The sequence below is a fragment of the Panthera pardus genome, unplaced genomic scaffold (genome assembly GCF_024362965.1).
Source record: "Panthera pardus isolate Hobbes unplaced genomic scaffold, ASM2436296v1 HiC_scaffold_27, whole genome shotgun sequence".
NCBI lineage: Eukaryota > Metazoa > Chordata > Mammalia > Carnivora > Felidae > Panthera > Panthera pardus.
The window spans coordinates 112,779,821-112,806,089 of NW_026526843.1; the positions used below are offsets into that span (position 1 = coordinate 112,779,821).

The following is a 26,269-nucleotide window of genomic DNA, read 5'->3' on the forward strand; positions in this document are numbered from 1 at the left end:
CACTCATGTAACATTTGGAAGATGGAAGTGATATATCATGAAGAGGGGGCCTTGCCTCTGCTATTCCAGCTGGCCAGCATGGTTATGGAAGCGTCTGGCTTTCAGTGGCAGCTGGAGAAGGAGCCCAGTGTCCAGTCCCTATCCATATAACTGGGGAAAAAAAGGCAGTACCCAAGCATCCATTTTGCTGGCAACAGCTTCCTGACTTCTTAAACACAGCACAGAAGGTATAGTCCTGAAGCCAGCAGTTAGGGAGACAGCTTCTTAACATTCCAGCTCACTGATCACGGCAGACACAGAGGCTCCCCGGCAGTCAAGGTCTGTAGTATTATTCTGGAAGGTTTTTCTGGAAACTCAGCCTAGATTGTGCTCTTCCAATCATTTTTAGACTGCTTCCATCAGTATCAGTTAGAACATGGTTCATTCTATCTACAACTAAACTCTGGCTACAATATATCCTGTAATTAACCACAGTTCATTCAGACTGATCTTTCTGAAACTCTAAAACTCATATCCTGTAATGGCAGTGCCCTTGCTTAAAAATCTTTCAATGTCTCCCAATATCCTTATAGAAAGCCTGTATCTTTTTAATCTGGCTTGAAAGGTCCCACCTGATCTGATTCTCCTATCCTCGCAGACTCATCCCTACCTAGGTACCCTCTGGCCATGTGGACCTTCTGTTCTGGTCGCTAGGATACTCATGCACTCATCGCTTCACCTTTGCCCATGCTATTCTCTCTTTACGGAACACTCTTGCCCTGTCTTCTCTCGCTTAATGCCCCCCTCCCCCCATCTTTTTTAAAAATCTTGGCCAAAGGCTGTATCTTCCAAACAATCTTCCCTGACTCCACCACATATCACTAGTACCAAAACTCTAGGTTAGGCCCTCACTTATATGCTCCCACAGCATCCTGCCCTCCCCCCTTTGAAACACTCACTCCACTGTATTGGGATTGCCAATTGTAAACTCTACTCCCCCTGCCAACCCCACCTTTACAACCTATGAACCTGGTGGGAGGTTCCATCTAAGTTGTTCTCTATTTTATCCCCAGTACTGAATGCCTGGTCCAGACTTAGGTGTACAAATTCACGAAGTAATAAAGAAATGGAAGCATTTTAAGCAGGGGGTCTAATCTCAGATTTAAGTTTTAGAAAAAACACTCAAGTGGCCATGCGCATGCAGAAGAAACCGTAATGGGATCGGTTGGAAGGAAAGGGTGAGAGAGAAGTTCCAGTTTCTTGGTCTGACCTAGTGCAATATTAGTGGGGACAGAAAGAAAGAAGATACTTTGCATGCTATGGCAGGAAGAGGGGGCACAGAAAACTGGCAACATTCGAGAAGTAATAAGACAGGGGCTTAGTAAACCTTTTGCCATTCCAATTCATTTTCTTTCCTTTTTTTAAATTTGAAGTAGAGTCATCCAATTCAATTTAATTAACATTTTTGAGTGTCTATTTTATGCAAGGCATTGCATTAGGTTATGCGAGACAGAGATTGATAAGATACTGTCCCAATCTTGGATATTCCAAGGGTTTTAGTTGGCTACTGGAGACACAAATACTTTTTTTATTTTTTAATATTCATTTATTTTTGAAAGAGACAGAAAGAGACAGAGCGCAAGCAGGGAAGGGGCAGAGAGAGAGGGAGACACAAAATCTGAAGCAGGCTCCAAGCTCTCAGCACAGAGCCCAAGTCGGGGCTGCACCTCACAAACCACAAGATCATGACCTGAACTGAAGTCAGACGCTTAACCAACTGAGCCACCCAGGCGCCCCATGATACCTCTAGCTTTGATCTTTTTTCTCAAGATTGCTTTGGCTCTTCAGGGATTTTTGTGGTTCCATACAAATTTTAGAACTGTTTGTTATATTTCTGTGAAAAATGCTAATGGTATTTTGATAGGGATTGCATCTAGATTGGTTTTGGTAGTATGAACATTTTAATAATATTCTTCCAATCCATGAGCATGGCATACCTTTCCTGTTGGACCATATTAAGCCAATTCTTTTTTTATGTTATTAAAAAATTTTTTAATGTTTATTTATTTTTGAGAGAGAGACAGAGAGCAAGACAGAGCATGAGCGGGGGGGGGGGGGGGGGGCGCGGTGGAGACAGAGAAGGGGGAGACACAGAATCTGAAGCAGGCTCCAGGCTCCAAGTTGTCAGCACAGAGGCCAGCGTGGTGCTTGAACTCACGAACTGTGAGATCATGACCTGAGCCGAAGTCAGATGCTTAACCAACTGAGCCACTTAGGTGCCCTGAGACACAAATACTTTAATAGGAGTCAGAGAGATCACAGGAGGAGGCACTGAAGAGTTTACATTTTGAGGGGCTGTGTATATGTAGTTTTTCAGTTTATTTGTTTGTTTGTTTTTGCCTACAGATAAGGACTAGTGGTTTCTGGGCAACTGTATACTGTTGTGGAAAAAACCTTGCCTGGAGACAAAACATAGGGTCTTAGCTCCTCATCTGTCGCTAACCAGGTAGGATGATCTTGAACCATTTGTTTAACTTCTCTGGGCCTTAATTTCCTTATTTGTAAAATGCAGTTCTTGAGTGAAATGACCTTTAAAATTCTATTATTTCATATATGTGTTATATTTTATATACATGCAGCATTTCTAAAAAATTTTCAAATCATTCAATTAAAATGTTCATGTACTCTAAATAGTGTTTTTGGATAAATGTTTTAACTGTGTCCTAGAATATTTAGAAGACAAAGACATAATCTGGTCACAAACTATAAACTTTGGTTTCTTGATTCTAAGAGACTGATGATAAAATTATCTACTTTGGACAATTAGGGACAGTTTACTGGAATGTGCCCCCAACCCCCAACTCCTTGGCTCTTTCAGTTCCTATGATTTTTTTTTTTTTTTTAATTTTGCCTTATCTATCGCCTGGCACAAATGCTAGGCTCTGCCAGAGAAAATTAAAAAAAATAAAAATCCTCCAATCAGTCTTTTTGCCCCTTTGATACATGAGTAGTTTTAAATTCTTTAAATTTCAATGAAAAGGAGATACATGAAGGAGCACAAAAAGCAGGTTTAGAATTAAGAAAAAGAGCAGATCCGCTGGCAAAGTCACCTGCTCTCCCAGTCACTATGTTTCTTTCTCTTTGCAACCGAGTAACAGCGTAACAGTTCGCAAGAATGGCCAGTACTGCTAGCAGCTGTAGCAGATGAACCCAGAAAAATCAGTGGCTTCATACAAAGTTGTTTCTGATTTACTTAAAGTGCAACTGGTGGTAAGTATGATGGTGGCGGTGGTGGTCTGCGTGTCTGACAGAGACTCAGCCATCTTAAAAGACTAACTTCCAAAGTCACCCTGGGTGTCAACACGCAGGGGACAAAAGCAGGGCTGAGGAGGGAGGGAGGGAGAAGGGGCTTTCCTGTGGAAGGTTTTTCTGGGCCCTGCCTGATATCACTTCCGTCTCCATTTCATCAGCCCAGTCTCAGCCCCATGGGATACCTAACTGCAGGGGTGGCTGAGGAATGGGGTCTAGCTGTGTGGCAAGGAAGAGAAGGGGCATATTCTGATTAGTATAGTGGGTTTCTGCCATATCCAGAGATATTGATTCTGTCTAGTCATTCCCTCTCAACTCTCTTTCCTACCTCATGCCTGTAATTGTTGACAAAATATTTCAGAGGGGCTTCCTACTTGGTGAGAGTAGTTGGAAAATATTTTTAGAGTAGTGATAGTCATTAAGTAAGTATCTGATTTTTTATGGTGCAACATTCAAGTTTCTCCAAGTGCTCTAATTTCTAACTTAGACTAATATAGTACATTAGTTTGTACAGGGCATACAAACTGGTATGTGCATATAGAGTTAGCTTCAGATTCACGTAACTGGGAATATTACCCTCCTAATGTTATCAAACTTAATGAAGTCAGCAATAAAAAATATTCAGATCTTGGGGCGCCTGGGTGGCTCAGTTGGTTACGCGTCCAACTTTGGCTCAGGTCATGATCTCACGGCTTGTGAGTTCGAGCCCCGCATCGGGCTCTGTGCGGACAGCTCAGAGCCTGGAGCCTCTTCAGATTCTGTGTCTTTCTCTCTCTCTCTGCTCCTCCTCCACTCACACTCTGTCTCTCTCTGTCTCTCAAAAATAAACATTAAAAAAAAATTTTTTTTTTTAATTCAGATCTCAAGTTTCTTCAGATCTTCAGTCTGGGAAAATTATATCACAATTGCTGGCTTGAGAACTTGCCAGTTAGGTATCACAGGGTGGTTTTTTGTTTTTTTTTGGGGGGGGGGTTGGCTGCTGTGTTTTATTTCTGGTGTAGAGAAGTGGTTCTCAAAGTGTGATCCCTGAATCGCTGGCATCAGCAGCAACTGAAAACTTGTTAGAAATACAATTCTCAGGTCTCACCTCAGACCCAGTGAATCAGAAACTCTGGGGATGGGACCCAAAAATCTGTATGTTTTCACAAATCCTATAGAGAATAACCTAGTATTCTCTAGTCTAGTTTAGTTAGCTTAATAACTAGTCTAGTTTAGTTAGATTATGGCTGAAACAGTTCATTCCAAGGACCAGGTCAAAAGAATATTATTTGAAATCATTTTGTTGAAAACATACCGACTTTCTTATGTTGCTGTCAATTAAGAGTGCTGTAGAAAACTCACAGAATGAAAAGCTCACAAAGAGAGCCCTGGTAGGTCATTAGGACAAATAGTTTCCAAAGGTGGCACCCATGGAAATCGAAGTTTCTATGAAGCATCTCTAGGGGCTTCCCCAAAAGAGAATGTATTCTTATGTTTGGTTGGTGACTGCTCCTCTGACTACCCAGAATTTGTCTCCAAAAGACAGGAAATTCTGTGTCAGGAGAAATGGTTTTGGAGCTTTAAGACACAGTCAACATCTTATTCATCTTTGCAACTCCATTATCTTTCACAGTGGCTGCCATACAGTAGATATGTAATAAACGCTTATGTTAAATGAATGAACGGATGGAATGAATAGTCATCCCATAGATTCAGGTTCTAAATACTCTCCACTAATATTCTGGGGCCCCTTTGAAAAAACATCCGATTTCAATAGTTTATTCTAGTTACTGACTGCCTTATGTATGTGGCCAGTCTTTCCAGCAGTTAAGAATTGTACCTGTCATCAAATATTAAGAAGGCCTCCAACTTCTCTAAGAGAGAGAGAAAACCTTGTATAAAGATAGTACGTGTCCCGTTTCTTGAAATGTCCACAAAAGAGCTCGGTTACTACATGCTAACCTTTTCTGTGACTAACTTGGGGCCTCAGTCTCAGCACTGTTGACATTTTAGGCTGGATCATTCTCTGTAGGGGACCGGCCTGTGCGTTGCAGCAGCAGCACCCCCATCCCCCACCTGCCCCATACCTGGGCACCAATGTGACAACCGAAAGTATCTCCAGACACTGCCATGTGTCCTCTAGGGGCGGGGGTATAAAATTGCCCAGGTTGAGAATCACTGCTCTAGCCTAAGAGTAAAAGAAGAATCATTTTCTTGCATTTTATTCAAAGCTCTGGAAACAGGCTTCAAGAAAAAGTAGATGTCCCGTATTTCTCTTTAGCTCATTGTTGAGGGCTTTGGCAGTGACAGCTCTATCTATTTGAAATGATTGGTTCACAAATCCTCATTATTTTAGGCCAGTTTTCTCCTTGGAACAAGTTTATCTTTGGAGATGCAAATTCACAAACTCTAAGCATCTTTTTTATACTTAGTGTGATCTTCTACACTGATTCAGCACTGAACTGCATTACAAGGCATTTTTATTTAATCATTTCTAAATAACATAGACTGGCTAAAGGAATGTTGTACAAGTCTATAAAATAGTGTTAGCACTAACAGAAGAGGCTTTATCTATTTCATTACAATATTGTAAAAAGTGATCTAAGTAAAACCTGTACTAAAATATAATGTAATAATAACCTTTAATACCTCCTACCTCAAGATTCTGTCTCTGGAAAGAAAGTCATCATTGCCTCTGCAATTTGCTTCCTGGTGTCTCAAGAATACACTAATTGGGGTCCCTGCGTGCCTCAGTCGGTGCTAATCAAGAATAAGCACCTTGATTTCAACTCCTGATTTTAGCTCAGGTCATGATCTCACGGTCCGTGGCTTTGAGCCCCAGGTTAGGCTTCGCAATAGCAGCACAGAGCCTGCTTGGCATTCTCTGTCTCCCCCGCTTTCTGCCCCTCTCCTGCACAAGCTCTCTTTCTCTCTCAAAATAAATAAATATCTACAATTTTTTTAATGTTTATTTTTGACAGAGAGAGAGAGAGAGAGAGAGCGAGTGAGCATGAGCAGGGGAGGGGCAGAGAAAGAGGGAGACACAGAATCAGAAGCAGGCTCCAGGCTCCGAGCTGTCAGCACAGAGCCTGACGCGGGGCTTGAACTCACGAACCGCGAGATCATGACCAGAGCCGAAGTCAGACCCTTAACCGACCGAGCCACCCAGGCGCCCCAATAAATAAATATATTTTTGAAGAGACTACACTAATAATCCTATTTTTTCGTTTATGTTAGATGTTATCTATTTTCTTACGGCTAGTGCATGAGGGTTTACCATTATTTCAAATCCCCTCACTTGTGATCCTCCACATTCTCAATATATTACAATTTTTACCTAAATCATCAATGTTTCACGATGAGCCAACAGTGTCCCCAGACATCCTTGTTGACATCCTCACACTAATGTTCCCTCTCTTATTGTCCATGTGGGTATATACTTCAAACATTCCTCTTTTTTTTTTTTTTTTTCATTTAAGGGCATTTTGAGAAGGAGAGATAAAAGCACATAGCCATCACACATTTAACAGGAAACTAAAGTTATTTTTGATAACTTTTAAAAGATTACATTAAAAATCTCAAAATTTTCTTGTTAGAAAACAAAATCCCTACTTCACCCTCACCTCACGCATTAAGCATAAATGAAAGCTAGGCACTTTGTTTTCTTTTTTAAGAAACAAGTGATGCTAACTAGATTGTGGTGATCATTTCACAAATCTACATAAATATCAAATCATTACGTTGTATCCCTGAAGCTAATATAATGCTGTGGGTCAATTATATTTCAATAAAAAATAAATAAAAGGCAGTTTACCAGAAATACTTCATTTGCTCCCCTTCTGTATACTGGCAACACGGTTATCTTTCCTACTTAAGGACAGATCTGTTCTTCTCTCTTCTGACCTTGTTCAATTTTCCTTTATCTGCCTGGGCCACTGAAACCTGGGAAGCATCAGACAGCCTCGCACCATGAAAGTGCATGCTCTTGTTCCATGAGAAATGAGTTTGTAATAAATGTCTCCTGTACCAAGAAAAAAAGGTATAAAACCTGATTTTTACTTTTTCATAAAAAATAATTTTTGTTTCATCCTTAACAACCAAGAAATCAGGACCACCCAGATAACAAAAGCAGAGGATTAAAAAAGATACCCTATTAACATGACAGATGAAGAAGATACTAGGTGAGAATCCGTATAGAAGAAAGCCCACAATTTGGAACATGTGGGAATCAAAGTCAAGCAGTTAATTACTAACAAAGACAGTAACAGTGCTTCTTTTGTCTTCCACAGTGAATGCACAATTAGCACTTAATACTAAGGCTGGGGAAAAACCATCTATAATCTACTGAAAAAGACCATGTGCTTCTATAAATTTTGTTCTTATACACTTGCCAAAAAAAGAGGACATATTAACAAAATAATGGGCCCTGCATTGTTAATTGCTAGGTTGTTTGCAGTTGTGCTGTTGCTATTAGAATTTAATAAGCTATTCCTTCTCCTAAATTAATAAGCAGCCAAGATTATGTAATAGCTGCTTTCAGCTGCTAATTATTTTTCCCATAATTCCTTTCCCCCACTACCCTCCCACCCCCACCTTTTCTTGGCTAGGAGCACCAGAGACTGCCAATATGTCATCAGCAAGACTCCTGTCTTCATTTTCAGAACCACAGACCTACATTAGGAACATAACCAATGACTTTAAACTTAGAGGTGGTTATCTTAGGAACCTCGTTTGTACAGAAAAAGAGAAAAACAGCATTTGGATCTAGAGGACAAGTTTTCATTGCATAGTATTAGATCTATCTTTGAACTGACTAATGGCATCTGTTTTGTGTAGTAAGGGAGAAATGGGGCATTAACATGTGACTTTGGAGAATGACTACTCAGGAAGCAGAGAGAAATTTGGGCAGGGGGCCTAAAGACCACAGAAAGCCAGCTCTGTGCCTTCTGTCGATCACTTGTTTAATATCCCAGCGTACATTATCATATATATTTGTAGGAAATTTTCCTAGCAGTATAGTTGTGCTCAAAAGGGAAGGTATTATACATTTTTATTTTGTCAAATAAGGGCATTAAAAATGCCCTCAAATCCCTACTATATACTATCATAGTTTTATAGACCTTTTACCACACAAAAAAGAACACAATCCCTAATAAAGGATTCCTTTAAATTGATTAAATTTAGCTTCGTGGAAAACGTAGCATTTCTTTTTCACTTTGGGCCATTAAAAAATTCTGGCGACCGTGTTTGGGAACCTCTGCAAAAAGGGCATAGCTCAACAAAAGCAATTTTCTAGCTTCCTTTGTAAGAACCTAGGTGACTGGGGTAATGAATAGCATTCAACATGAGAAACCCGTGGCTGTTCAAGCAAGGTCACTTAATCCCGTGGGGCTCCCCTTTCCTCATCTGTAAAAGATGAGTCGGACTAGATGATTCATCCATTCTTCTCATTCAAAAAAATATGGACATCCATTATGTGCCAGGCACAAAACTCAGCACTTTGGTTCTTAACAAATCTATCATTTTATAGTCCTCATCGGTCAACTCCCATTTATTAGATGTGTTATCTATCAGGCAGTGAACTAGGTTGGGACGCAAAATGAATAAAATTCAAAACGTGCTGAATAGAGGCAAATGGATACGTGGGGATGCAAAATGAGTAAAACTCAAGATGTGCTAAACAGAGGCTAATGAACGTGTGGGTGAAAGAGGGATTCGTTCTTACAGGGTTTGAGGGTGAGGCTTCATAGATGTAACATTTGAGAGGAAGTGCATGCCAGGCAGAGCAAGTCTTCGGCAAGGCTTAACTGGAACACAGGCGGCTTTGGGGGCGGGGGGCGCGAGTCCGTGTGAAGGAAGTGGGATCTCAAAGACGAGATGCGGTCGGGGCTTTTCGGCAGAGAACGGACAGTAATTCATCAGGTCCGCAGCACTGAGGACTGGCGAGACAAGCCCAGGGAAAAGACACTCGCACGGCTTGGGGCAAAAGGTGTCTAGGGCTGTAGCAGTGCAATGGGAAGGACGTGCAGGATTCCAGGCAGTTTGGAGGCAGAATGATTGCAAAAGGCCCTCTGAACGCGTGCACGAGCTCCTCGACAGAGCTGACTTGTTTTCCCCAGAGGTGCAGCACTCCCTCACTCTCCTCACCATCACCACCGGCAGTGACGCCTCCCCGCCCCGCCCTCTTTGGGCACGGAGAGTTATCGGAGCTCGAACTTGGCTCTTGGCGATCCTGACCTTCCCTGCCCCGCACAGCGGGGTCGACAAAGGGCACCTCGGAACCCTGCGCTCCCACCACTGGATAGGTGAGGTAGCCGCCCGCCCGAGTTCCGAAGGTACGCGCAGGAGCGCGCAGGCGCGCAGGCCTCGGCAAAAGCCGCTTCCGGGTCACGTGGCCTAACTTCCGGCCGGGACCACGCCTCTCGGTAGAGACGCGGCCAATCGGCCTCCTTGGAGTGCGGTCACCTGCGCTGCCTCCGGTGCCGTTGGCAATGGTCGAGCTGCTTCCCGCGCGTCGCCCAGCCCGCCCCTCCGCTCGCCGCAACCCCGGCTCCTCCCTCGTCCGGCCCACAGGGCGGGGTCTGTCGGCTCGCCCTCCCCTCGCCGCCTAAGCCTTCCCTCTGCCAACTGGGTCTCCTCCCCGCGGCAACACGGCTTCTCTTCCTCAGCTCGGCGACAGGGGCTTCCCCTCAGCCGCCGCCGCCGCCGCCCCCGTCGCAGCCGCCGCCGGCCGAGCCACGCCGTGCCCGCGGCCCGCGGCCGCCGTAAGTCCCGGGGAGCGAGCGGGGGCGTCGGGGACGGGGAGGCGAGAGGGAGGATTGGGCGCGCCCTCCGCCGCCCCGCGCGCGCCCCGACGACCCCACCCCGTGTCTGGCCGCTGGCCCCCCAGTGGGGCGCCGCGGCCGGCAACTCACTTCTCTCCGCGTCCGCGCCCCTCTCCACTCCTCACCGCGCCCCGAGGATGCGGAGCCCCCGCGGCACCTGTGGTTCGGGAATCACCTCAAGTTTTGCGGGGCATTTTCGGGAGGGGCTCGCGGCCCGGGGCGGCCGAGGACCCTTGGCGCCCCCTGCGCGGCGGCGAATGCCATTGTCTGCCCCGCTCCTAGCCCGTCACCTCGCTCGGGCTCGGTCAGTGATGGAGTGCGGCCCCGTGGGGCGGCGGGGAGGCGTCGGAGACGGCCGGACGGAGGAACGCTGGCCCTGAGCCCGCTCCGCGGCCGAGCCTATTGTTTTTAATACCAATCTCGAGGAACTGGGGTGGCCTGTGATTTGCGGCAAAATCAAAGCATTAGTTTTTAACTCGAGGGAAGGAATACTTGTGCTTCGCAACCGGGTATCGTCCCATGTTAGCACATAATTATTTTAAAGAGTGAATTATTTATTCGCCCTATGAAGTGGTAGGGAGGGGATACAGACAGCCTTGAGCTCGTACTCTTTTTCCAAAGCAACCCCCACCCTTCCAGGTCATCAGGGTCCGGGAATAGGGGTCTGTTGTTCTCAAAGTTCTGGTAACGGGTCTGCGTTAAACCCGTTGTCCAGTTGATGCTTTACTTGCTGTCCCCCTTCGAATGCCGCTATCTTAACAGGACTCGTATGGGGGGCACTTTGATAACAAGAACGTCGTTCGTTTATTTTGTGCCAGGGAAGATTTGAAGTGAGGTGTAATAAGCCGATTTTATTTAACTTAAATATAGAGTATTAAAGTTAAATTGCCACCTCATAAATTGCTAAATATCTTGTTGATGCCCGTTTGGATTAGTACGAAAAACGTCACTAATTTCTTAGGGAAATTTAGAGCCCGGTTTATTCTAAATTGGTTGTGTAAATTTCCCCACCCCATATTCAAATTTAAGATGGTGTGGTGCATATTAAGAATCAGGCTGGAATCTTGTAGTAACGCTGTTAAAGGAACTTAAAATAGTTCACAAGGGGGGAAAAAAAACCGTGTCTGAATTCTACCTTTAAATTACTTTTGTAGAAACAATGCCTACCTGTTTGCAGTTGAGAAGACCAGTTGAATTACAAAAAGCTTTCCTTGAAAATTAAACATCTAAACAAATCAACAGATTCGAGATTCCAAATACACATATACAAAATAGTTTAAGTAAAATACACCAGAATTCAGCATCCACTCCATCTGTAGATGCCTTTTTTAATTGTTTCAAATGAAGTATTTCGTGTAATGTCTCTGCATGTGTGTACCTCTTATTTTGGCTTTTAGAGGTTTATATTCTCTGTCATATTATTTCAGTAGCCCACTTTATTGTGTGCATGTTTATGCTGGAATTTTTAAAAAGTGAAGATGAGAAGAGATACTTAAACATCAGGCTTTTATTAGGAAAAATGTGCCTTTGTGGGGTTTTCTCTGGGTTAATATTTGAGATCTTTTGTTTTGCTTAAGATATATAAGCATAAACTGAAGAGGGCATCCTAAGTGATAGCAGTCTGTCTACAAGTAATTCAGCCTGGAACTGGAACAGCCTCACGGTGAAAAACAGGACTAGATCTGCTGTTTCTTTCAAATGTGTCTGAACCAGTTGGTGTCAACAGTTCTCTTTTGAAGCATACAGAGAATGTGAAATGTATAGCCCTGGCAGACAGTAGTTTCTGAAATTGTAAGAATTATCTTTCTTTTTCCTCAAAATTTTCACTCTGGCTTTTTACCTGTCTCTAAACTTAGGTGGAAAGGGATGGGGTGGGAAGGGGTGGGAAGATTTACATCTGGTCAGAAGATCTTTCTACAAGAATTTCTTTCTACAAGAATTTCTACAGAATTTCTACTGGCGTAGAAATACTGATGGTTGCTAATCATTTGTCAGTCAAAGGCCCTGCCCCCAAAGCTTCTCTGTGAAACATGTCCTCTTAATCTCTACTGAATCAAAGTGTTGCATGTAATCTTGGTTCTATTTATCTTAACAGATGCAGTTTATGTTGCTTTTTAGTCGTCAGGGAAAGCTTCGACTGCAGAAATGGTATGTCCCACTGTCAGACAAAGAAAAGAAAAAGATCACAAGAGAACTTGTTCAAACCGTTTTAGCACGGAAACCGAAAATGTGCAGCTTTCTTGAGTGGCGAGATCTGAAGATTGTTTACAAAAGGTATAATTTTTATTTCTCAGAAAGATGAAATAGTAGAATCAAATATTTGGTCACTTGTAATGTGGTAATGGCAGACTTTTAAGAAATGACATTTATAAATAATGAATAATGATTTAGATGAAAAAGGTTTAAGTCAAAGCTTTGTATTTTTAAAATAACTGCTATTTTGCTTGATTACCCAGGCAAAAAGATAAAATCAGGAAAGTCGATTGAAAACTAATTATGTAAATAAAGGCATAAATGATTATTACTATTTAATCTTTTTAGAAAAATGCAACGAATTTATGTCTTTGCAGGTGAATATGGGGCCGTATTTTAAATGGTGTAATTCTCTGAATTTAAACAAGCCTTTTCCCTCCACCCCCTTCTTGAAAATCTATACAGTAATGACTGATACTTGACATGCCTTTTCTCAGACTTTTACAATCTTATGAACACAACACCTTGGATGCATAGACCATTTCAGTCATATAGATGTTTTGAAACTATGTATATACAATATCTCTTTACTAGTGTTAACTGATTTGAAGTATACTTGTGGTGGAGGTGTAATTAGATCTGATAATTTTGGGAAGAATAGATTTTTAAATTTTTGGTGTTGCAAAATGTCACACACATTTGCTTGAACGCTAAGCTTTTATTTTTTATTTTTTTTAAGTTTATTTTTTAGAGAGAGAGCGAGCGAGCGTGAGCAGGGGAGGGGCAGAGAGAGGCAGGGGACAGAGGATCCAAAACAGGATCTGCAGTGACAGCAGAGAGCCCGATGCAAGGCTCAAACTCACAAACCTCGAGATCATGACCTGAGCCGAAGTCGGATGCTTAACCGACTGAGCCACCTGAGGGCCCCTGAACACTAAGCTTTTAAAAAAATGTACGTCTTGGGGCGCCTGGGTGGCTCAGTCGGTTAAGCATCCGACTTCGGCTCAGGTCATGATCTCACAGTTCGTGAGTTCGAGCCCCACATTGGGCTCTGTGCTGACAGCTCAGAGCCTGGAGCCTGCTTCGGATTCTGTGTCTCCCTCTCTCTCTGCTCCTCCCGCTCTCATGCTCTGTCTCTGTCCTTCAAAAATAAAATTTAAAAAAACCATAAAAAAATGTACGTCTTTATTAATATCTGAAAGTCTTTCAATACCTTAAAATACATTTCTCAAGATTGGGCTAATCAGGTTAAAAGAAATATAATTACTTTGCTCTCCATTTCCCTTCCCTTACAAATAATTTACTGTATTTAAGATGAGTGTTTCTGCATGTCAGAAATTGTCTTCTGTAGGGAAGTGCAGGGAACTAACAGGTATGGGCTGCAAGGAGAGTTGAAGAGAAGTCTGGGTTTTATCTCCATTTCCTTTATTCCACTCTAGGTATGGATGCGTTTTTTTTGGTGGGGGAGATGGCAGAGGAAGTAATGGAGGTTATAGGACATCGAGAATATTTTAAATACCATAAACTCCTCTTTCCAGTAGAATAAATTTAGTCATCTTTGGGTGATTTTGTATCCAGTGTTTGTTTTAGTACTTGTTGAGAAAAATCATAGCATTTTAGAGCTGAGAGAGGTCTTAGAATAATCTAGTCAAGTGATTGTTTTAAAAAGCTTGTTGCCCCCAAGGTTAGAACCCTAAATGAAACAAGTGGAAGTGGAGGTGCTCTCATGAAATCAGGACTGGGATCTTATACCCCTGCTCACTTGGCCTGTACCCTCTGCATAGGAGAAGTGTTTTTTTTGTTTGTTTGTTTTAAATAAAACGCTACTTTGTTTTTAATGTTTATTTTTGACACACACACACACACACACACACACACACACACACACACACAGTGTAAGCGGGGAGGGGCAGAGAGAGGGGGGAACACAGAATCCAAAGCAGGCTCCAGGCTCTGAGCTGTCAGCACAGAGCCCAATGTGGGACTCAAATCCACGAACCATAAGATCATGACCTGAGCCGAAGTAGGATGTTTAACCAACTGAGCCACCCAGGTGCCCCTAAAATGGCTACTGTTGATTAAACTTCAATTTTAGAAAAGAAGAATTTGGGAGACCTTACTTGTTCAAGGTCACGTTCTAGTTAGTGACTGACATGGAGGCTAGAACTGAAATATTAAGCCTGGAGGCAAAGGTTTTAAATGGGGATGAGAAAAGAGCACATATGTATTTCTTAAAAGATCCTTGTAATAGGAGAATGGGTAAGGGGAGCACCGGGACTGGCACCTGAGGGGTCTCTTAAGGAGACCGCATTATAATGAGGCCCTGAAGGAAGACTGCTGCTGTGTGCACAGCAGGTGGAGAGAGCTGTTACTATGAGGTAAGTTTTAGAAGACTTGGTGGCTGCTAAAAGGGGGGAGGGCAGTGATTCCACATTTCTGGTTCAGCTGACGGGTAAATAGGAGGTAGCAGACATGTTGACTTTGCGATGCCTGTATGACTTCCATTTGAAGATGCCTAGTTTTCTCGGGGCGGGTGTGGAAGTCAGGGGGGGAAATGAGGCATAAAGTGTTAGATCACCGGCATTCAAAGGGCAAGCAAAGGGTGTATTGTGTAGGGTCAGTAACGTCAGGGAAAGGGAGAGAGTTTTGCAAATTAAGTTACCATTGCCAAAATTGCAAAAACAGTTTAAATGAAGAAAAGAATCTTTTAGGTTTTACAATGAGAGTTCATAAAATGCCATCTGTGGGAACATTTTCAGTGAAATAGTAGGAACAGAAGTCTCGAAGAAATGGAGCAAAGTGTGAAGAAGAGGTGGAGACTTTTAAACACCAAGTGTAGACTATTTGGGGAGCTTTGCTCCGAAGATACGAAGAGGTGGTAACCACCCATAGATGCAGGAGTCGGAAACAGGGTTTTTAAAAAGGTGCGAGTGACTTAAGCTTATTTCTAGATAGGGGAAGGAGTCCCCCGTGTGGAGGAGGAAAATACCAGCAAGGGAATCAATCCCAGGAATCGAGATTCATTGCAGCAGGCAATGGCCTGTTAAACAGAGGGAAAGAAAGCACTCATTGGTATTCCCGCACACAGGATTCAGCCCACCTACGTCGGGCCGCCACTTTTTCTTATGAAGGGCTATAAAGGGTAATCTAACCTGACTCTGATACTTGTATCAAGCGGCTATAAACAAAAGGTGCACTTAAAAAACAGCTTTATTGAAATAAAATTCACCTACAGAAGTTAGAATCTTCAGTCAATTTTTCGATACATCTGCCCCATTTCATACTGAAAACCTCATGTTTTATATTTAAGGACATATTCTTTGTAAGGACATATTCATAGAAACAGGTGATTTTTTCCCCCTTAGTCCAGCTGGAAGAGAAGACCTTTTTAAGCAAAAGAGCTATCACTTCTGAGAGATTGTGAACCAGGACTCTGGCTGTTCCTGTCAGTAAGTGGTCTTTAGGTCTTCCTTCCCCCCTTTGTCTCAGCCACATTCTTCTTGCTGAGTATTTCACTTAAACAGTTCCCCCTCTTGGGGAGCAGGTGGGGGATGGGGGTTGATAGGGATAATATAGCTGAAAATACAGACCGAAAATCAGGGGACTTGAGTTCTGCTTGGTTCGCACCCTTCACTAGTTTTGTAACTTTGAACAAGTCATTTTTCCTTTTTTCCTCATCTCTGAAATAAATGCTCTTGAAGATCCCTTAAAGGCTGAAGAGTGTATTTTATGCAGCATGCTACGGAAGAGGCACTAGATTAAAGTTTTACAATGAGTTTAAAAATACATAGGTCCAAATTACTAGTTTGAGAATTTGCCAGAATACCTTCTTTTCTTTACTAACAAAATAATTTTTAATGACATACCGGTGGGATTGAGAACAGTTTCGTTACATTCACCCATAGTCAGCTGACACTTAGCTGACTGCAGAGAAGTCATGTGTTTTGAGTATAAGAATAGGCACTTTCAGATGTTCTCTGAGTGCCAGTAATTAGAGTAAGCCTTAATCCACTGTGCTAAAAATAACCAAACATGCCTTTCTTCTTACTAGTCTATTATTAATTTTACTTCAGATTTAGACTTACAAATATGTACTAAGAAAAAATGAGCTCATAATTGAATTTTTTAAAAAGCATTTGGCTCAAAAATAGGGTTCTCTTGGTAATCTTTTACTAAATCAGTGTAACACCATTTACTTCACTGCCTCTTCAAACCTCTTAAAATACTGCCTATTCAGTTTTAATGTTTGCCAGGTGCAGGATTACTCTATTTAATACAGTTCCTGGTTATTGTTTTTAATATAAAACTTGGGCTTTGGAGTCAAATTGCTGTTCCTAGGGAGGTTACTCAATTAAGCCTGGGTCTCCTGTAAATGCAAGTAATAATGGTATCTTTCTAGAAGAGTTGTGAGGATTCAAATAGTAAAATATGCAAAAGCCTCAGCTAATATTTAGTGTCTCATTCAGAGGGAGGACTCAGTGAGTCTTACCTGTCACTATTCTGTTTCTTCAGTAAGCTTTCTGTAAAGTGGTGTCTTAGAATCCTGATAACTAGCTGTTCACTTACAGCAAAGAATTTGTTTACTTTGATGGCCCTTTGTCCATTCTACATTTAGGTAGAATTGCAGGATTTTTAAAATACTATCAGCTGATGCTTAGACACATCAGTCCTGGTGGTATTGAAAACAGTTCTTTAATTTTAAGTTTATTTATTTTGAGAGAGAGAGCAAAAGAGAGAATATCCCAAGCTGTAGCACAGAGCCTGATGCAGGGCTAGAACTCAAGAACTGTGAGATCATGACCTGAGCCAAAACCAAGAGTTGGACACTTAACTGACCGAGCCACCCAGGAGCCCCCAGTCCTTGTGATAGTTAAGTTAATATTTCCAAATGATTCTACAGTTGAAGACCGATGACTAGTATTTCAGTGCTGTTTATTTGTAAGAAGGCAGCACTGGCAGTACTGTGGACGAGGAGCAAGGACCATGGGGCAAGCATTCGATTACTTAACATTAGCATTGTCGAAATGCTGACAATTAAGACTAAAAGGAATTTACTATTAGTAACTGACTTAGTAAATTCTTTCTAATGGGATTATTGAAATAGCACCCTGTTCATGTGCGCTGTTCATGGCTGTTTTTTTTTATCTACCATTTTAATGCCAGTTCCTTTAATTTTTAGTTTGCTTAATTCAGGGACTTGTAACGTATCATTTGTATCAATTTCCCCAAATTCAAAACTATTTGGTGAGCATGGGTTAGGGAGGATGGAGAATTGAAACATCCCATTGCCTGTTAAACAGATAAAACCATAGGGTAGGAAAGAGAGGAAACACTTTGTTAAAGTTGGAGGTGGTGCCCTGTTATGTCCTTCATGCTAATAAATGAACACATTGGAAAGCCCCCTCTCTAAGACTGCAACAGACTCTCCTACCATTTTAAATCTTACTGAATGTGTGAGTCAGAATGGACACGGCAGAAAAGTCAAGCTGTGGATGACAAGGGAGTCCCTAAGGTGGAGTGGGAAAAGGCCTGGAGTTGATGTCCGAAGATCAGATTTCTTGTCCCAGAGCAACCACTTGGCAGACCCTGTACTCTTGGGGCCTCAGTTTTTTTGTCCTCTACCCCCCACCCCCAGTCAAGGATGATGGTGCTTGCTGTTGGAAAGATCAAATAATTGATCTTAATCAGTTGATAATATTAAAATTAATAGAGGATTCTGTAAATACTAGTTACTCTCATACTGAAGAGCAGAAATTCATTGGGTTCCAAAACAGATTATGTGTTTGCATATATTATTTTCCATCAATGCTATGAGCAGTAGTTGCTCATCGTGTTTCCCAAAAATCCCTTAAATGCTCCTCAGTGAAAATTACAATCTAAACTGAGACTTGTTAAGAATGTCATAGGTGTTTTGTTTTTTGTTTGTTTCAAAAGCCTTTAATACACTTAAACCATTTGAAAATGTTCTTTTAATCCTCCTCAAAGGACTTGGTCATTGTTTGCTATGCCTCAAGGTTGTCTTAAGTTTTGGCTTCCTTGAGTCAAGTATAGTCTAGTCCCATGTGCTACAATCCTAATTTGGAAGAGAATGTTTACTTTTCCAATCTTACTCTTCATGAAGGGTAAATAACCAAAACTTTCATTTAACAGGTAGAACTTGGAAAATTTGAGGACAGGTTTCAGTTTTCCCCTGTTCTCTTTCTCTAACTTCTGTAAAAACAGAGCTGTTCTTTTCTTGGAGTTTATTCCACAGATCTAGAAACCACCTTTTAAAAAACAATTTTATGCTATTAGAAGTCAAGATAGTAGTTACCCTTTGGGGTGGCAGGTGGTGAACTGGAGAGGCTAGGGGAGGGGATTTAGGAGTTCGATAATCTGTTTCTTGATCAGGGTGCTGATACACAGGTGGGTTCACTTTGAAAACTCCTTAAGCTGTACATACATGATTTGTGTTCTCTTTGTGCATATTAACGCTCCAGTAAAACATTTTGAGACATTGGCTTCGCATTGACAATATCTTCAATAAGTCCTTTAGTCGGAAAGTTTATCTTCTTCCCTGTTTACTTGTAGTTTGCATTAATCACAGTGCATTTTGTTTTAGTTAAGTAAACACAAGATCGTATTTCATACAATTGAGGGCCGTTGTATTTCGTTCAATGTGTTTTGTAACTGGGTCCAGCTAGGTTTTAGAATATTATATGTATTTCTATGAATATTCTTAGAAAGGAGCCTGAAAGGAAGAAGAGCAGAATAAGTTTCTCTTTCTAGATGGTGTGATTTGAGTGATTTTTTTTTTTCTTGCCTGTACCTTTCAAACTTTCTCTATATGCATTCATTACTTTTGCACTCCGGGAGGAAAATAATCTACACTGTTGTAAAAGGGAAAATGAATTGTTTAAGTATGGGATCTTTCACAATAGGGTATGAAAATATATTTAGAAAACATGATTATAGAGTAAAAGTTTTTCCACATTTGCTTTTGTTACAGATATGCTAGTCTGTATTTTTGCTGTGCTATCGAGGATCAGGACAATGAGCTAATTACCCTGGAAATAATTCATCGTTATGTGGAATTACTTGACAAGTATTTTGGCAGTGTGAGTAGTATTTTGTTTTAGAAAAATGAATGCCATAGTATCTTTTTTTAATCTTTTCTGTAACAAGTTTATTATTTGATTGTCTTGGGGATTCTGACTCTTTGAAAGTAACTGCAGGAGAGGGAAGGGCTGACTCTGACTCTTGCCAGCGTGCACAGCCACTTAACTGCCGCAGTGCTTGACCCCGCTGCCTCATTTGATGACGGTCGTGAGAATAAGGTTTAAAATAGTGAAACGGAAAGGAGTTCAACTGCAGAGATTAACATTCTGGAAGTGCTTAATATAGAATTTAGATTTGGTGAGCAGTCACGATCACATTATCCGGGAAATACGTATTTAAAAAGATCAGTTTTTGTGAGTAGAAAATTATTAAGTTGCCCATGTTGGGAGCTTCCAGAATCAGGTCTTTCTTACTTAGCTTGTAGGCGTTGTGTTTCCAAGTACTTGAGATTTGAGAAATATGCTGACTAAATTGATGATGCTTAGTTAGCAAGATTGCCATTTTTAGAGAGAATTAAGATGGATTTGCTCTGATCAGATTTTATTCACTACCTGATAGTGGGTAAGTACCTTTTGCTTTTTTCAGTTTTACCATTGTTTTCCTTGCTTTTCAGGTGTGTGAACTTGATATCATCTTTAATTTTGAGAAGGCTTATTTTATTTTGGATGAGTTTCTTTTGGGAGGGGAAGTTCAGGAAACATCCAAGAAAAATGTCCTTAAAGCAATTGAACAGGCTGATCTACTGCAGGAGGTAAGCTAATCAGAGTTCTCTTCGCTGGGCAGTAGCATGTTTTGCTCTTGCCAGGGAAGTCTCAGTTGTGCTCCCTCATTCGTAGACTCTCAGAAATTACTCTGAAGCATGCTTGGCATGTAGTGTCCATGTACAGTTTCTTGATGGGAATATGTGTCCATCTCATCAACTCAGTTATCTGTGGATGGATTGTTTACTTTGGAGATGGTCTGTCATAATGATGGCCCATTTTTGGACCCTAAAACACGAGAGTCTGAACCTTTAGAGGACAGACTAAGAAGGGAAAAGATTCATCAAGATAACAGGAATTTGAGAACTCTCCATCCGTTGTTGTGAATTACTTACTTACGGGAACCCCTGTTCTCCATCAGTTGACTGTGAGACTGTGGTGTTTTCATCCCAGATTGGTTCATATTTTCACCTCATGTCCATTAAGTGCAAGTGTTAGCCAAGCAAATGACAGTGTTATAATTACACTTTTTGTAGACGTCTGTAGTTTTATGTTAGCAAGACTAACTAAAAGGTAGTTGGCCTTCTCTTGGCTCTTTTGAAATAACAAACCGTGTTCTGTCAAATGACTGTGTTCTTATTTTGCCTTGATATCTATCACGAGAGCCATTTACAAACCATCTTCCCTTTCCAGTTCCCATAGTTGTCCTGGGTTAACTGTGTATTTGTTGTTTCTGGGCCTTCAATTTCCGAAGTTTAAAGTTTCACAGATAGGGCCACCTTTTTCAAAAAACTTAAGGACACCTTAATTCAGATACCAAGTTGAATTATGCTTTAGCAGTAATTGTGGTTTTAATCAAATAGAAAGGAGTAGTGAATACAAAAAATGTATGTTTTCATTAAGATAATTGCCTTTTTTACTATGAAAGGAGGCTTTAAATGCAGTTTTTTAGCATTTCTGCTATAACAGAAATGTGAACTAAGAAGAGTAAATCTCTTTTTGTCCATTATAATTTCTAGTGGGCCCCTGTGGGAGGAAGGGCCTCAATACTGGCTCTGCATCAGTCACTGACTGGGTCAGTTGTGAGGATTGCTCAAAGTTGGGACGATATCATCCAGAACATACACCTGTCAAACGTGAGACAACACATTGTGCGTGTAATGATCTCGAGGTACCAAAACAGTGGTTAAGATGCCTGCACCAGTGGAATCTTTGGTTGGCAGCCCTGATGCCATCCGCTGTCAGTAGTGAAAGGGGCACGGCGCCTTTCCTGAGTGCGTACAGCTCGCCGCGGTGCTTTATTCATTGATTGCAGACATGTCACTGGGGAGATTCTTTTTTAACATCTGATATTCTGACCACAAGCTCATATGTGGTTTTAAAGTTAGCACCCCCTTATTTTGCTGTTTACTAATCAGACTTTTCTAAAAATTCGGTTAAAAGCAGAATCAGGAACTATGAATTTTTCATTTTGTCTCTTCCCTTGTTCACTTTTATATTCTGTTATTATGGAGCTATATTATGTCAGATCCTGGTATTTCCTCCAGGTTCTTCATCATTTCTTGATTAATTCCATCTGCCTTAAAACATTTTAAAGTTCTTGAAGTTCACCTTTTAATATATTTTTTTCTGGAGAGTAGTGTTTAGGGTACTGATCTCTCCTGTGTCTGGACTGTTGTTTAAACTACTGGGAACTTGCTATTGACTTTGTAAATACGGCAAATGTACTAAGTTTACTTTATAGCATGTGTTGAGTATTTGATGTATCGGGGATAAAAACGTTAGTTCAAGTCCATATTTATTTGTGTGTGTGTGTGTGTGTATCTCCCCTATTAAAGTATTTTAATAGTAAATAATACCTCCCTTTTTGAAGCAGTATTTTTTTTATCTTTAGTAGAAAGGAGTAGAGAGAAGCATGGGATGTCTATGGTTCCATGTAAGATTTTCCTTACCCTGTCTCACCCTAGTTTAAAAAAAATTTTTTTGACTGCTATTAATTACAGTTTCTTACCTTTTGAAGAGAACTTTTGCCCAGTTTCTTATCTGTGACCTTAACGTCATTTTGTACATAAACCAAAGTGATAGTACATTAAGACAGTTTCTATTTGGTGTCTGAATAAACCATTTTTCTCAATGTAGCCATTCAGTTCTTGAGGAGGCAGAATGTGGCTAGTCTGTTCTGAATTTAGAGTGAGTTATAATACATTGCAGATTAAGGCTTTTATGAAGCCAAGCTAAAGTCTCTTTGTGGCAGTAAGGCTTCAGATGATTCTGTTCAGGTTAACCTGTTACTCATTTAGCTTATTTGCCAACATACTGTCACAAATCCAGGGATGACAAGATGATTGTTTCCTAAAATAGATTCATTTATATGTTGATACATGATACATGTTTACATCTCTAGGAGAGTATTTGAATATTATGTTCATAAAATAGTGGAATAAGATGAGAAAAAGCATTCCACAGACTGCTAAGTTTCTAAAATTTCTAAATTTGCTAAAAATTTCCCTTTTACCCAATTTATATAAACATGTTTTGATTTGTTTAGGTAGTCCTTTAACAGGCAAACAGGGCAGACCATCAGGTGATAAAGTAGGTTTTCTCTTAGCATATTACATATAGTCAGTCATGAGATCAGGTCTGGACACTATGACAACAAAAAAGAACTATGAAATAAAAAAAAAAAAAAAGAACTATGATGAGAGCTAATGCTTACTGAGTATGTATTTGTGAAGCATCCTGTGCTAATCGTCAACATGCCCTGAGAAAGATCATGAGTACCTTTTTAACAGATGACGAAGGAGAGGCTCAGTGAGGTTCCAGCAACTGGTCCTAGCATTCCAAACCCAGATCTGCTAGACTTCAGAGCTGTGTGAAATCTTAACCACTGAGCTCTGTCCATCTCTCCCTTCCCCCGTCGCCCTCCCCACCCCCCCCCCCACCCCCCCCCCCCCCCCCGCTTTGTGTATTGTCTTGGTATGTGTATTTTAAACCTTCTGTTTTAGGTACCAACTTCTGTGTTTTTCAGGAATAAAGAGATTAATCATTCTGGAGGTTTTTCTGTATGGAACAGAATAGATTTTCTAAGATACCATTTTTTACCTTTTATACTGAAGATTTTCATTGTCCACATTATCGGTAATTGGTATTTTTCAGTTGGATGCATAAATAATAATTGTTTAAATCGTTTCTTCTCGGATTTATCTAAACTCCTGGATTTATAGTAGCTCTTTTGGTCTTAAAATTTGGGATATAGTATTCATTTAGCCTATGTCATGAAATGATTTTGCTTCCAACATTGTAAATATGGCTGTAAAGACACTCATCTAAATGCAAGTTTAAATTTGTGGAGGGCCTAATTAATTACTTTTCCATGTATTGTGACTTTTCTGTTTGGTGTCAGGTCTTTTACTTGAATTGACTATTTCTAGACACCAAAGATGCCTTTAAATTTATAATGCAAATATTTGTTGGCTTGATGTTACATGGGAAATCGCAAAATAATTTTGATTTTAGACCTTTTAAAATCTGTGAAATATACATTTCTATCCTTAAGAATGTTTTTCTTCAGAAAAATTTCTCTTTTACCTGATTTGTATATATGTCACATAGTTTGTTCAGGTAGTCCTTCGTTTTATAGACTAACAGGACAGACAGTCAGTGGATATGGTAGCTGTTCTATTAGCATATTATAATCAGTAATGAGAACATAACATCAATGGGTATTTGAATAATTGCTACAATATCAGACACTGTGATCAAATAATAAAGATCTTTTTTATTTTATTTAATTACTTGGTAAATAGTGGTTCAGTTTTGACATTTCTAGACTGAACTGTACGTGTATTCCTCTTGGTATTTGGTTCTGTGAATACATAGATTTGGGGGTAAAGCCCAGAAAAATTGGTCTATTATCCAATTTTTAATGTCTGTTGGAATTTAACACGTTTTCTTAACATGCCACTGGTACTTGATTCTTAAATTACTAAAGTGCAACATGCTGAGATTACTAAACTGACATTCTTTGCAATACTTGGAACATTCCACCTCTCCACCCACACCACCAATTAAGTGCCTATTTTAAGCCAGCTTTTTGTGGGGGAGGACCTGGGGGAGTGGTACAGTTGATTTATAAACATACATGTAATGACCAAGGAAATGTAGAGTGCATTTTCTTTGTAAAGTCAGGCACTTACCAGTTTTTCTCTGCTCCTTAATTTTATAGAGCCAGAATGAAGAATGGGGAGGTTTGTCTGAGGATATCTTATGATAAAGAGCAGTCTAAGGCTTTAGTCCCTTTGACCCCCAACTTATTTCTTGGTAACTACTAAATTTACCATCTTTGTGGCATGGATAAAGTGGGGTGTTATGCAAAGACTGTTGCACGTGAGATGATTTCAAGTCCTTGCCTGATCCGTGAAGATCAAATAGTTAAATACCGGGCGTCGGGCTTTAACCTCAGCGGTAGATGCATGATGGTGTTGATCAGCGCTTTGAGATGTGTCAGCCTTTCTTTTTTATACTAACAGCATCATTTTGAAATTTGTGGGGGTTTTCCTTTTGAGCTTTGTTTGCTGTTGGTATTGTTTCTCACAAAGTAATCTGAGAAATGAAAAATAAGTGAGGTACCAAAAGCAAGCATTACACTTATGAATTTGCTTCTACTTCGAGATGATCCACTTTATGAATAGATTCACTCAGATTTGCAGTTGTTAATCTGCCTCAGCTAGAAAGTGGTGCTCTGTGGAGAATTAGCGCTGCTAAAATTGATTTGTTTTAGTGCTGGGGCTGCATGATATATCTTAGTACTATGCAACATCTTTGTGGAAGTAATAATAAATCTGTTGGACTGCATAAAAATGGAAAGGTAAGAATCTTAGAAAAAGTGATTTTTAAAAATGAATCTTTTGTAACCTAAAATTATTTTTAAGTAAATAAGTACTTGGAGTATTTAATAACATGCCTTTTAGTATAAAGTGGGGGGGGGGGTTAAATTAAAATCTTGTTAATTAAGAATGGGCATGCTACTCAAACTCAAGAATATTGTACATTGTTTTACAATAGCTAGATATGTTCAAATATTTACAATATCCTTTAACAGCAAAAAGTGTTTTGATGTAAATCCTCTTAGGATTTGGTTTAATAAGACAAACTCCTTTGATTCCTTTGTGATTTCCATTGTTTGTTAAAGCCTTTAAGCCTAACCCTTTTTCTTTTCTTTTTTTTTTTTTTAATTTTTTTTTAACATTTATTTATTTTTGAGACAGAGAGAGACAGAGCATGAACGGGGGAGGGGCAGAGAGAGAGGGAGACACAGAATCGGAAGCAGGCTCCAGGCTCTGAGCCATCAGCCCAGAGCCTGACGCGGGGCTCGAACTCACGGACCGCGAGATCGTGACCTGAGCCGAAGTCGGACGCTCAACCGACTGAGCCACCCAGGCGCCCCACCCTTTTTCTTTTAAATTGGGTTAAAAGTTAACAAGGCCAGCGTATTTTAATTTTTTTAAGTGTATTTATTTTGAGAGAGAGAGGGAGAGCAGGGGAGGACCAGAGAGAGGGACGGAGAGAAAGAATCCCACGCAGGCTCCATGGGGCTCAAACCAACAAACCATGAGATCATCACCTGAGCCCAAATTGGGAGTTAGACGCTTAACTGACTGAGCCAGCCAGGCGCCCCCATATTGTAATTTTTTATAGGTAAACTTGATTGGGGTCTGCTAGAACAAACTAGATAAGTAAGGTTTGGTTACATTAATGCTTGAAATGGAAAATACAGAAAGGCAGATGCAGAAAAAACAAAAGGCAGAACAAATCTTGTCTTTCATTTTACGCTTTATAAGAAACAATTTGGCCAATGTCCTTGATCACTGGTTTTCAGGTTCTAATCATTTTGTTCTAGATATGTTTTTTGAGCTCTGTATTTGCCTGCTTTTCAGAATTTGAGGATTCCCCCCCCCCTTTTATTTTTATGAGTTAAATGAGTTTCATTTTAACTCATTTTGAGCCTGCTCTTGCTACTCTGGGCTATTTGTAATAATGAAAAGTTGGAGTAACTTAAAATCAGTAGCTGTAAATCTGATTTTCAAAGATATTTGACAAGAACCCACAGTAAAATACATGTTTATATCACAGTAGTTACACGCACATAAACTGAAAAAATATTTTGTTAAATAATACTTTTATTTC

General features: G+C 40.5%; 1 protein-coding gene and 1 long non-coding RNA gene across 7 annotated transcripts in view; one reads left to right on the forward strand and one right to left on the reverse strand.

Annotated features, from left to right (window-relative positions):
• Nucleotides 1-9,708, reverse strand: part of LOC109248326 (uncharacterized) — a 68,729-nt gene extending 59,021 nt beyond the window's left edge. The window contains exons 1-2 of the long non-coding RNA XR_002072004.2: nucleotides 8,993-9,708; nucleotides 7,082-7,288 (exon numbers count right to left, since the gene is read on the reverse strand). This is a non-coding gene — a long non-coding RNA (uncharacterized LOC109248326). The remainder of the gene's footprint in view (nucleotides 1-7,081; nucleotides 7,289-8,992) is intronic.
• Nucleotides 9,709-9,852: 144 nt separating this feature from the next.
• The window catches only part of AP1S2 (adaptor related protein complex 1 subunit sigma 2), a 28,466-nt gene continuing 12,049 nt past the window's right edge, over nucleotides 9,853-26,269 (forward strand). Inside the window, exons 1-5 of one of the 6 annotated variants that reach the window (XR_008418322.1) lie at nucleotides 9,856-10,031; nucleotides 12,187-12,365; nucleotides 19,273-19,381; nucleotides 19,996-20,133; nucleotides 24,309-24,403. Coding sequence is in view for 4 of the 6 variants with exons in the window: in XM_019417976.2 (XP_019273521.1) it covers nucleotides 12,187-12,365; nucleotides 19,273-19,381; nucleotides 19,996-20,133 (426 nt within the window). In the remaining 2 variants the exon portion in view is untranslated. Of the gene's footprint in view, nucleotides 10,032-12,186; nucleotides 12,366-19,272; nucleotides 19,382-19,995; nucleotides 20,134-24,308; nucleotides 24,404-26,269 lie in introns of all 6 variants that reach the window. The other 5 variants (XR_002072002.2, XM_019417976.2, XM_019417979.2 and 2 more) reach the window with 5 other exon arrangements.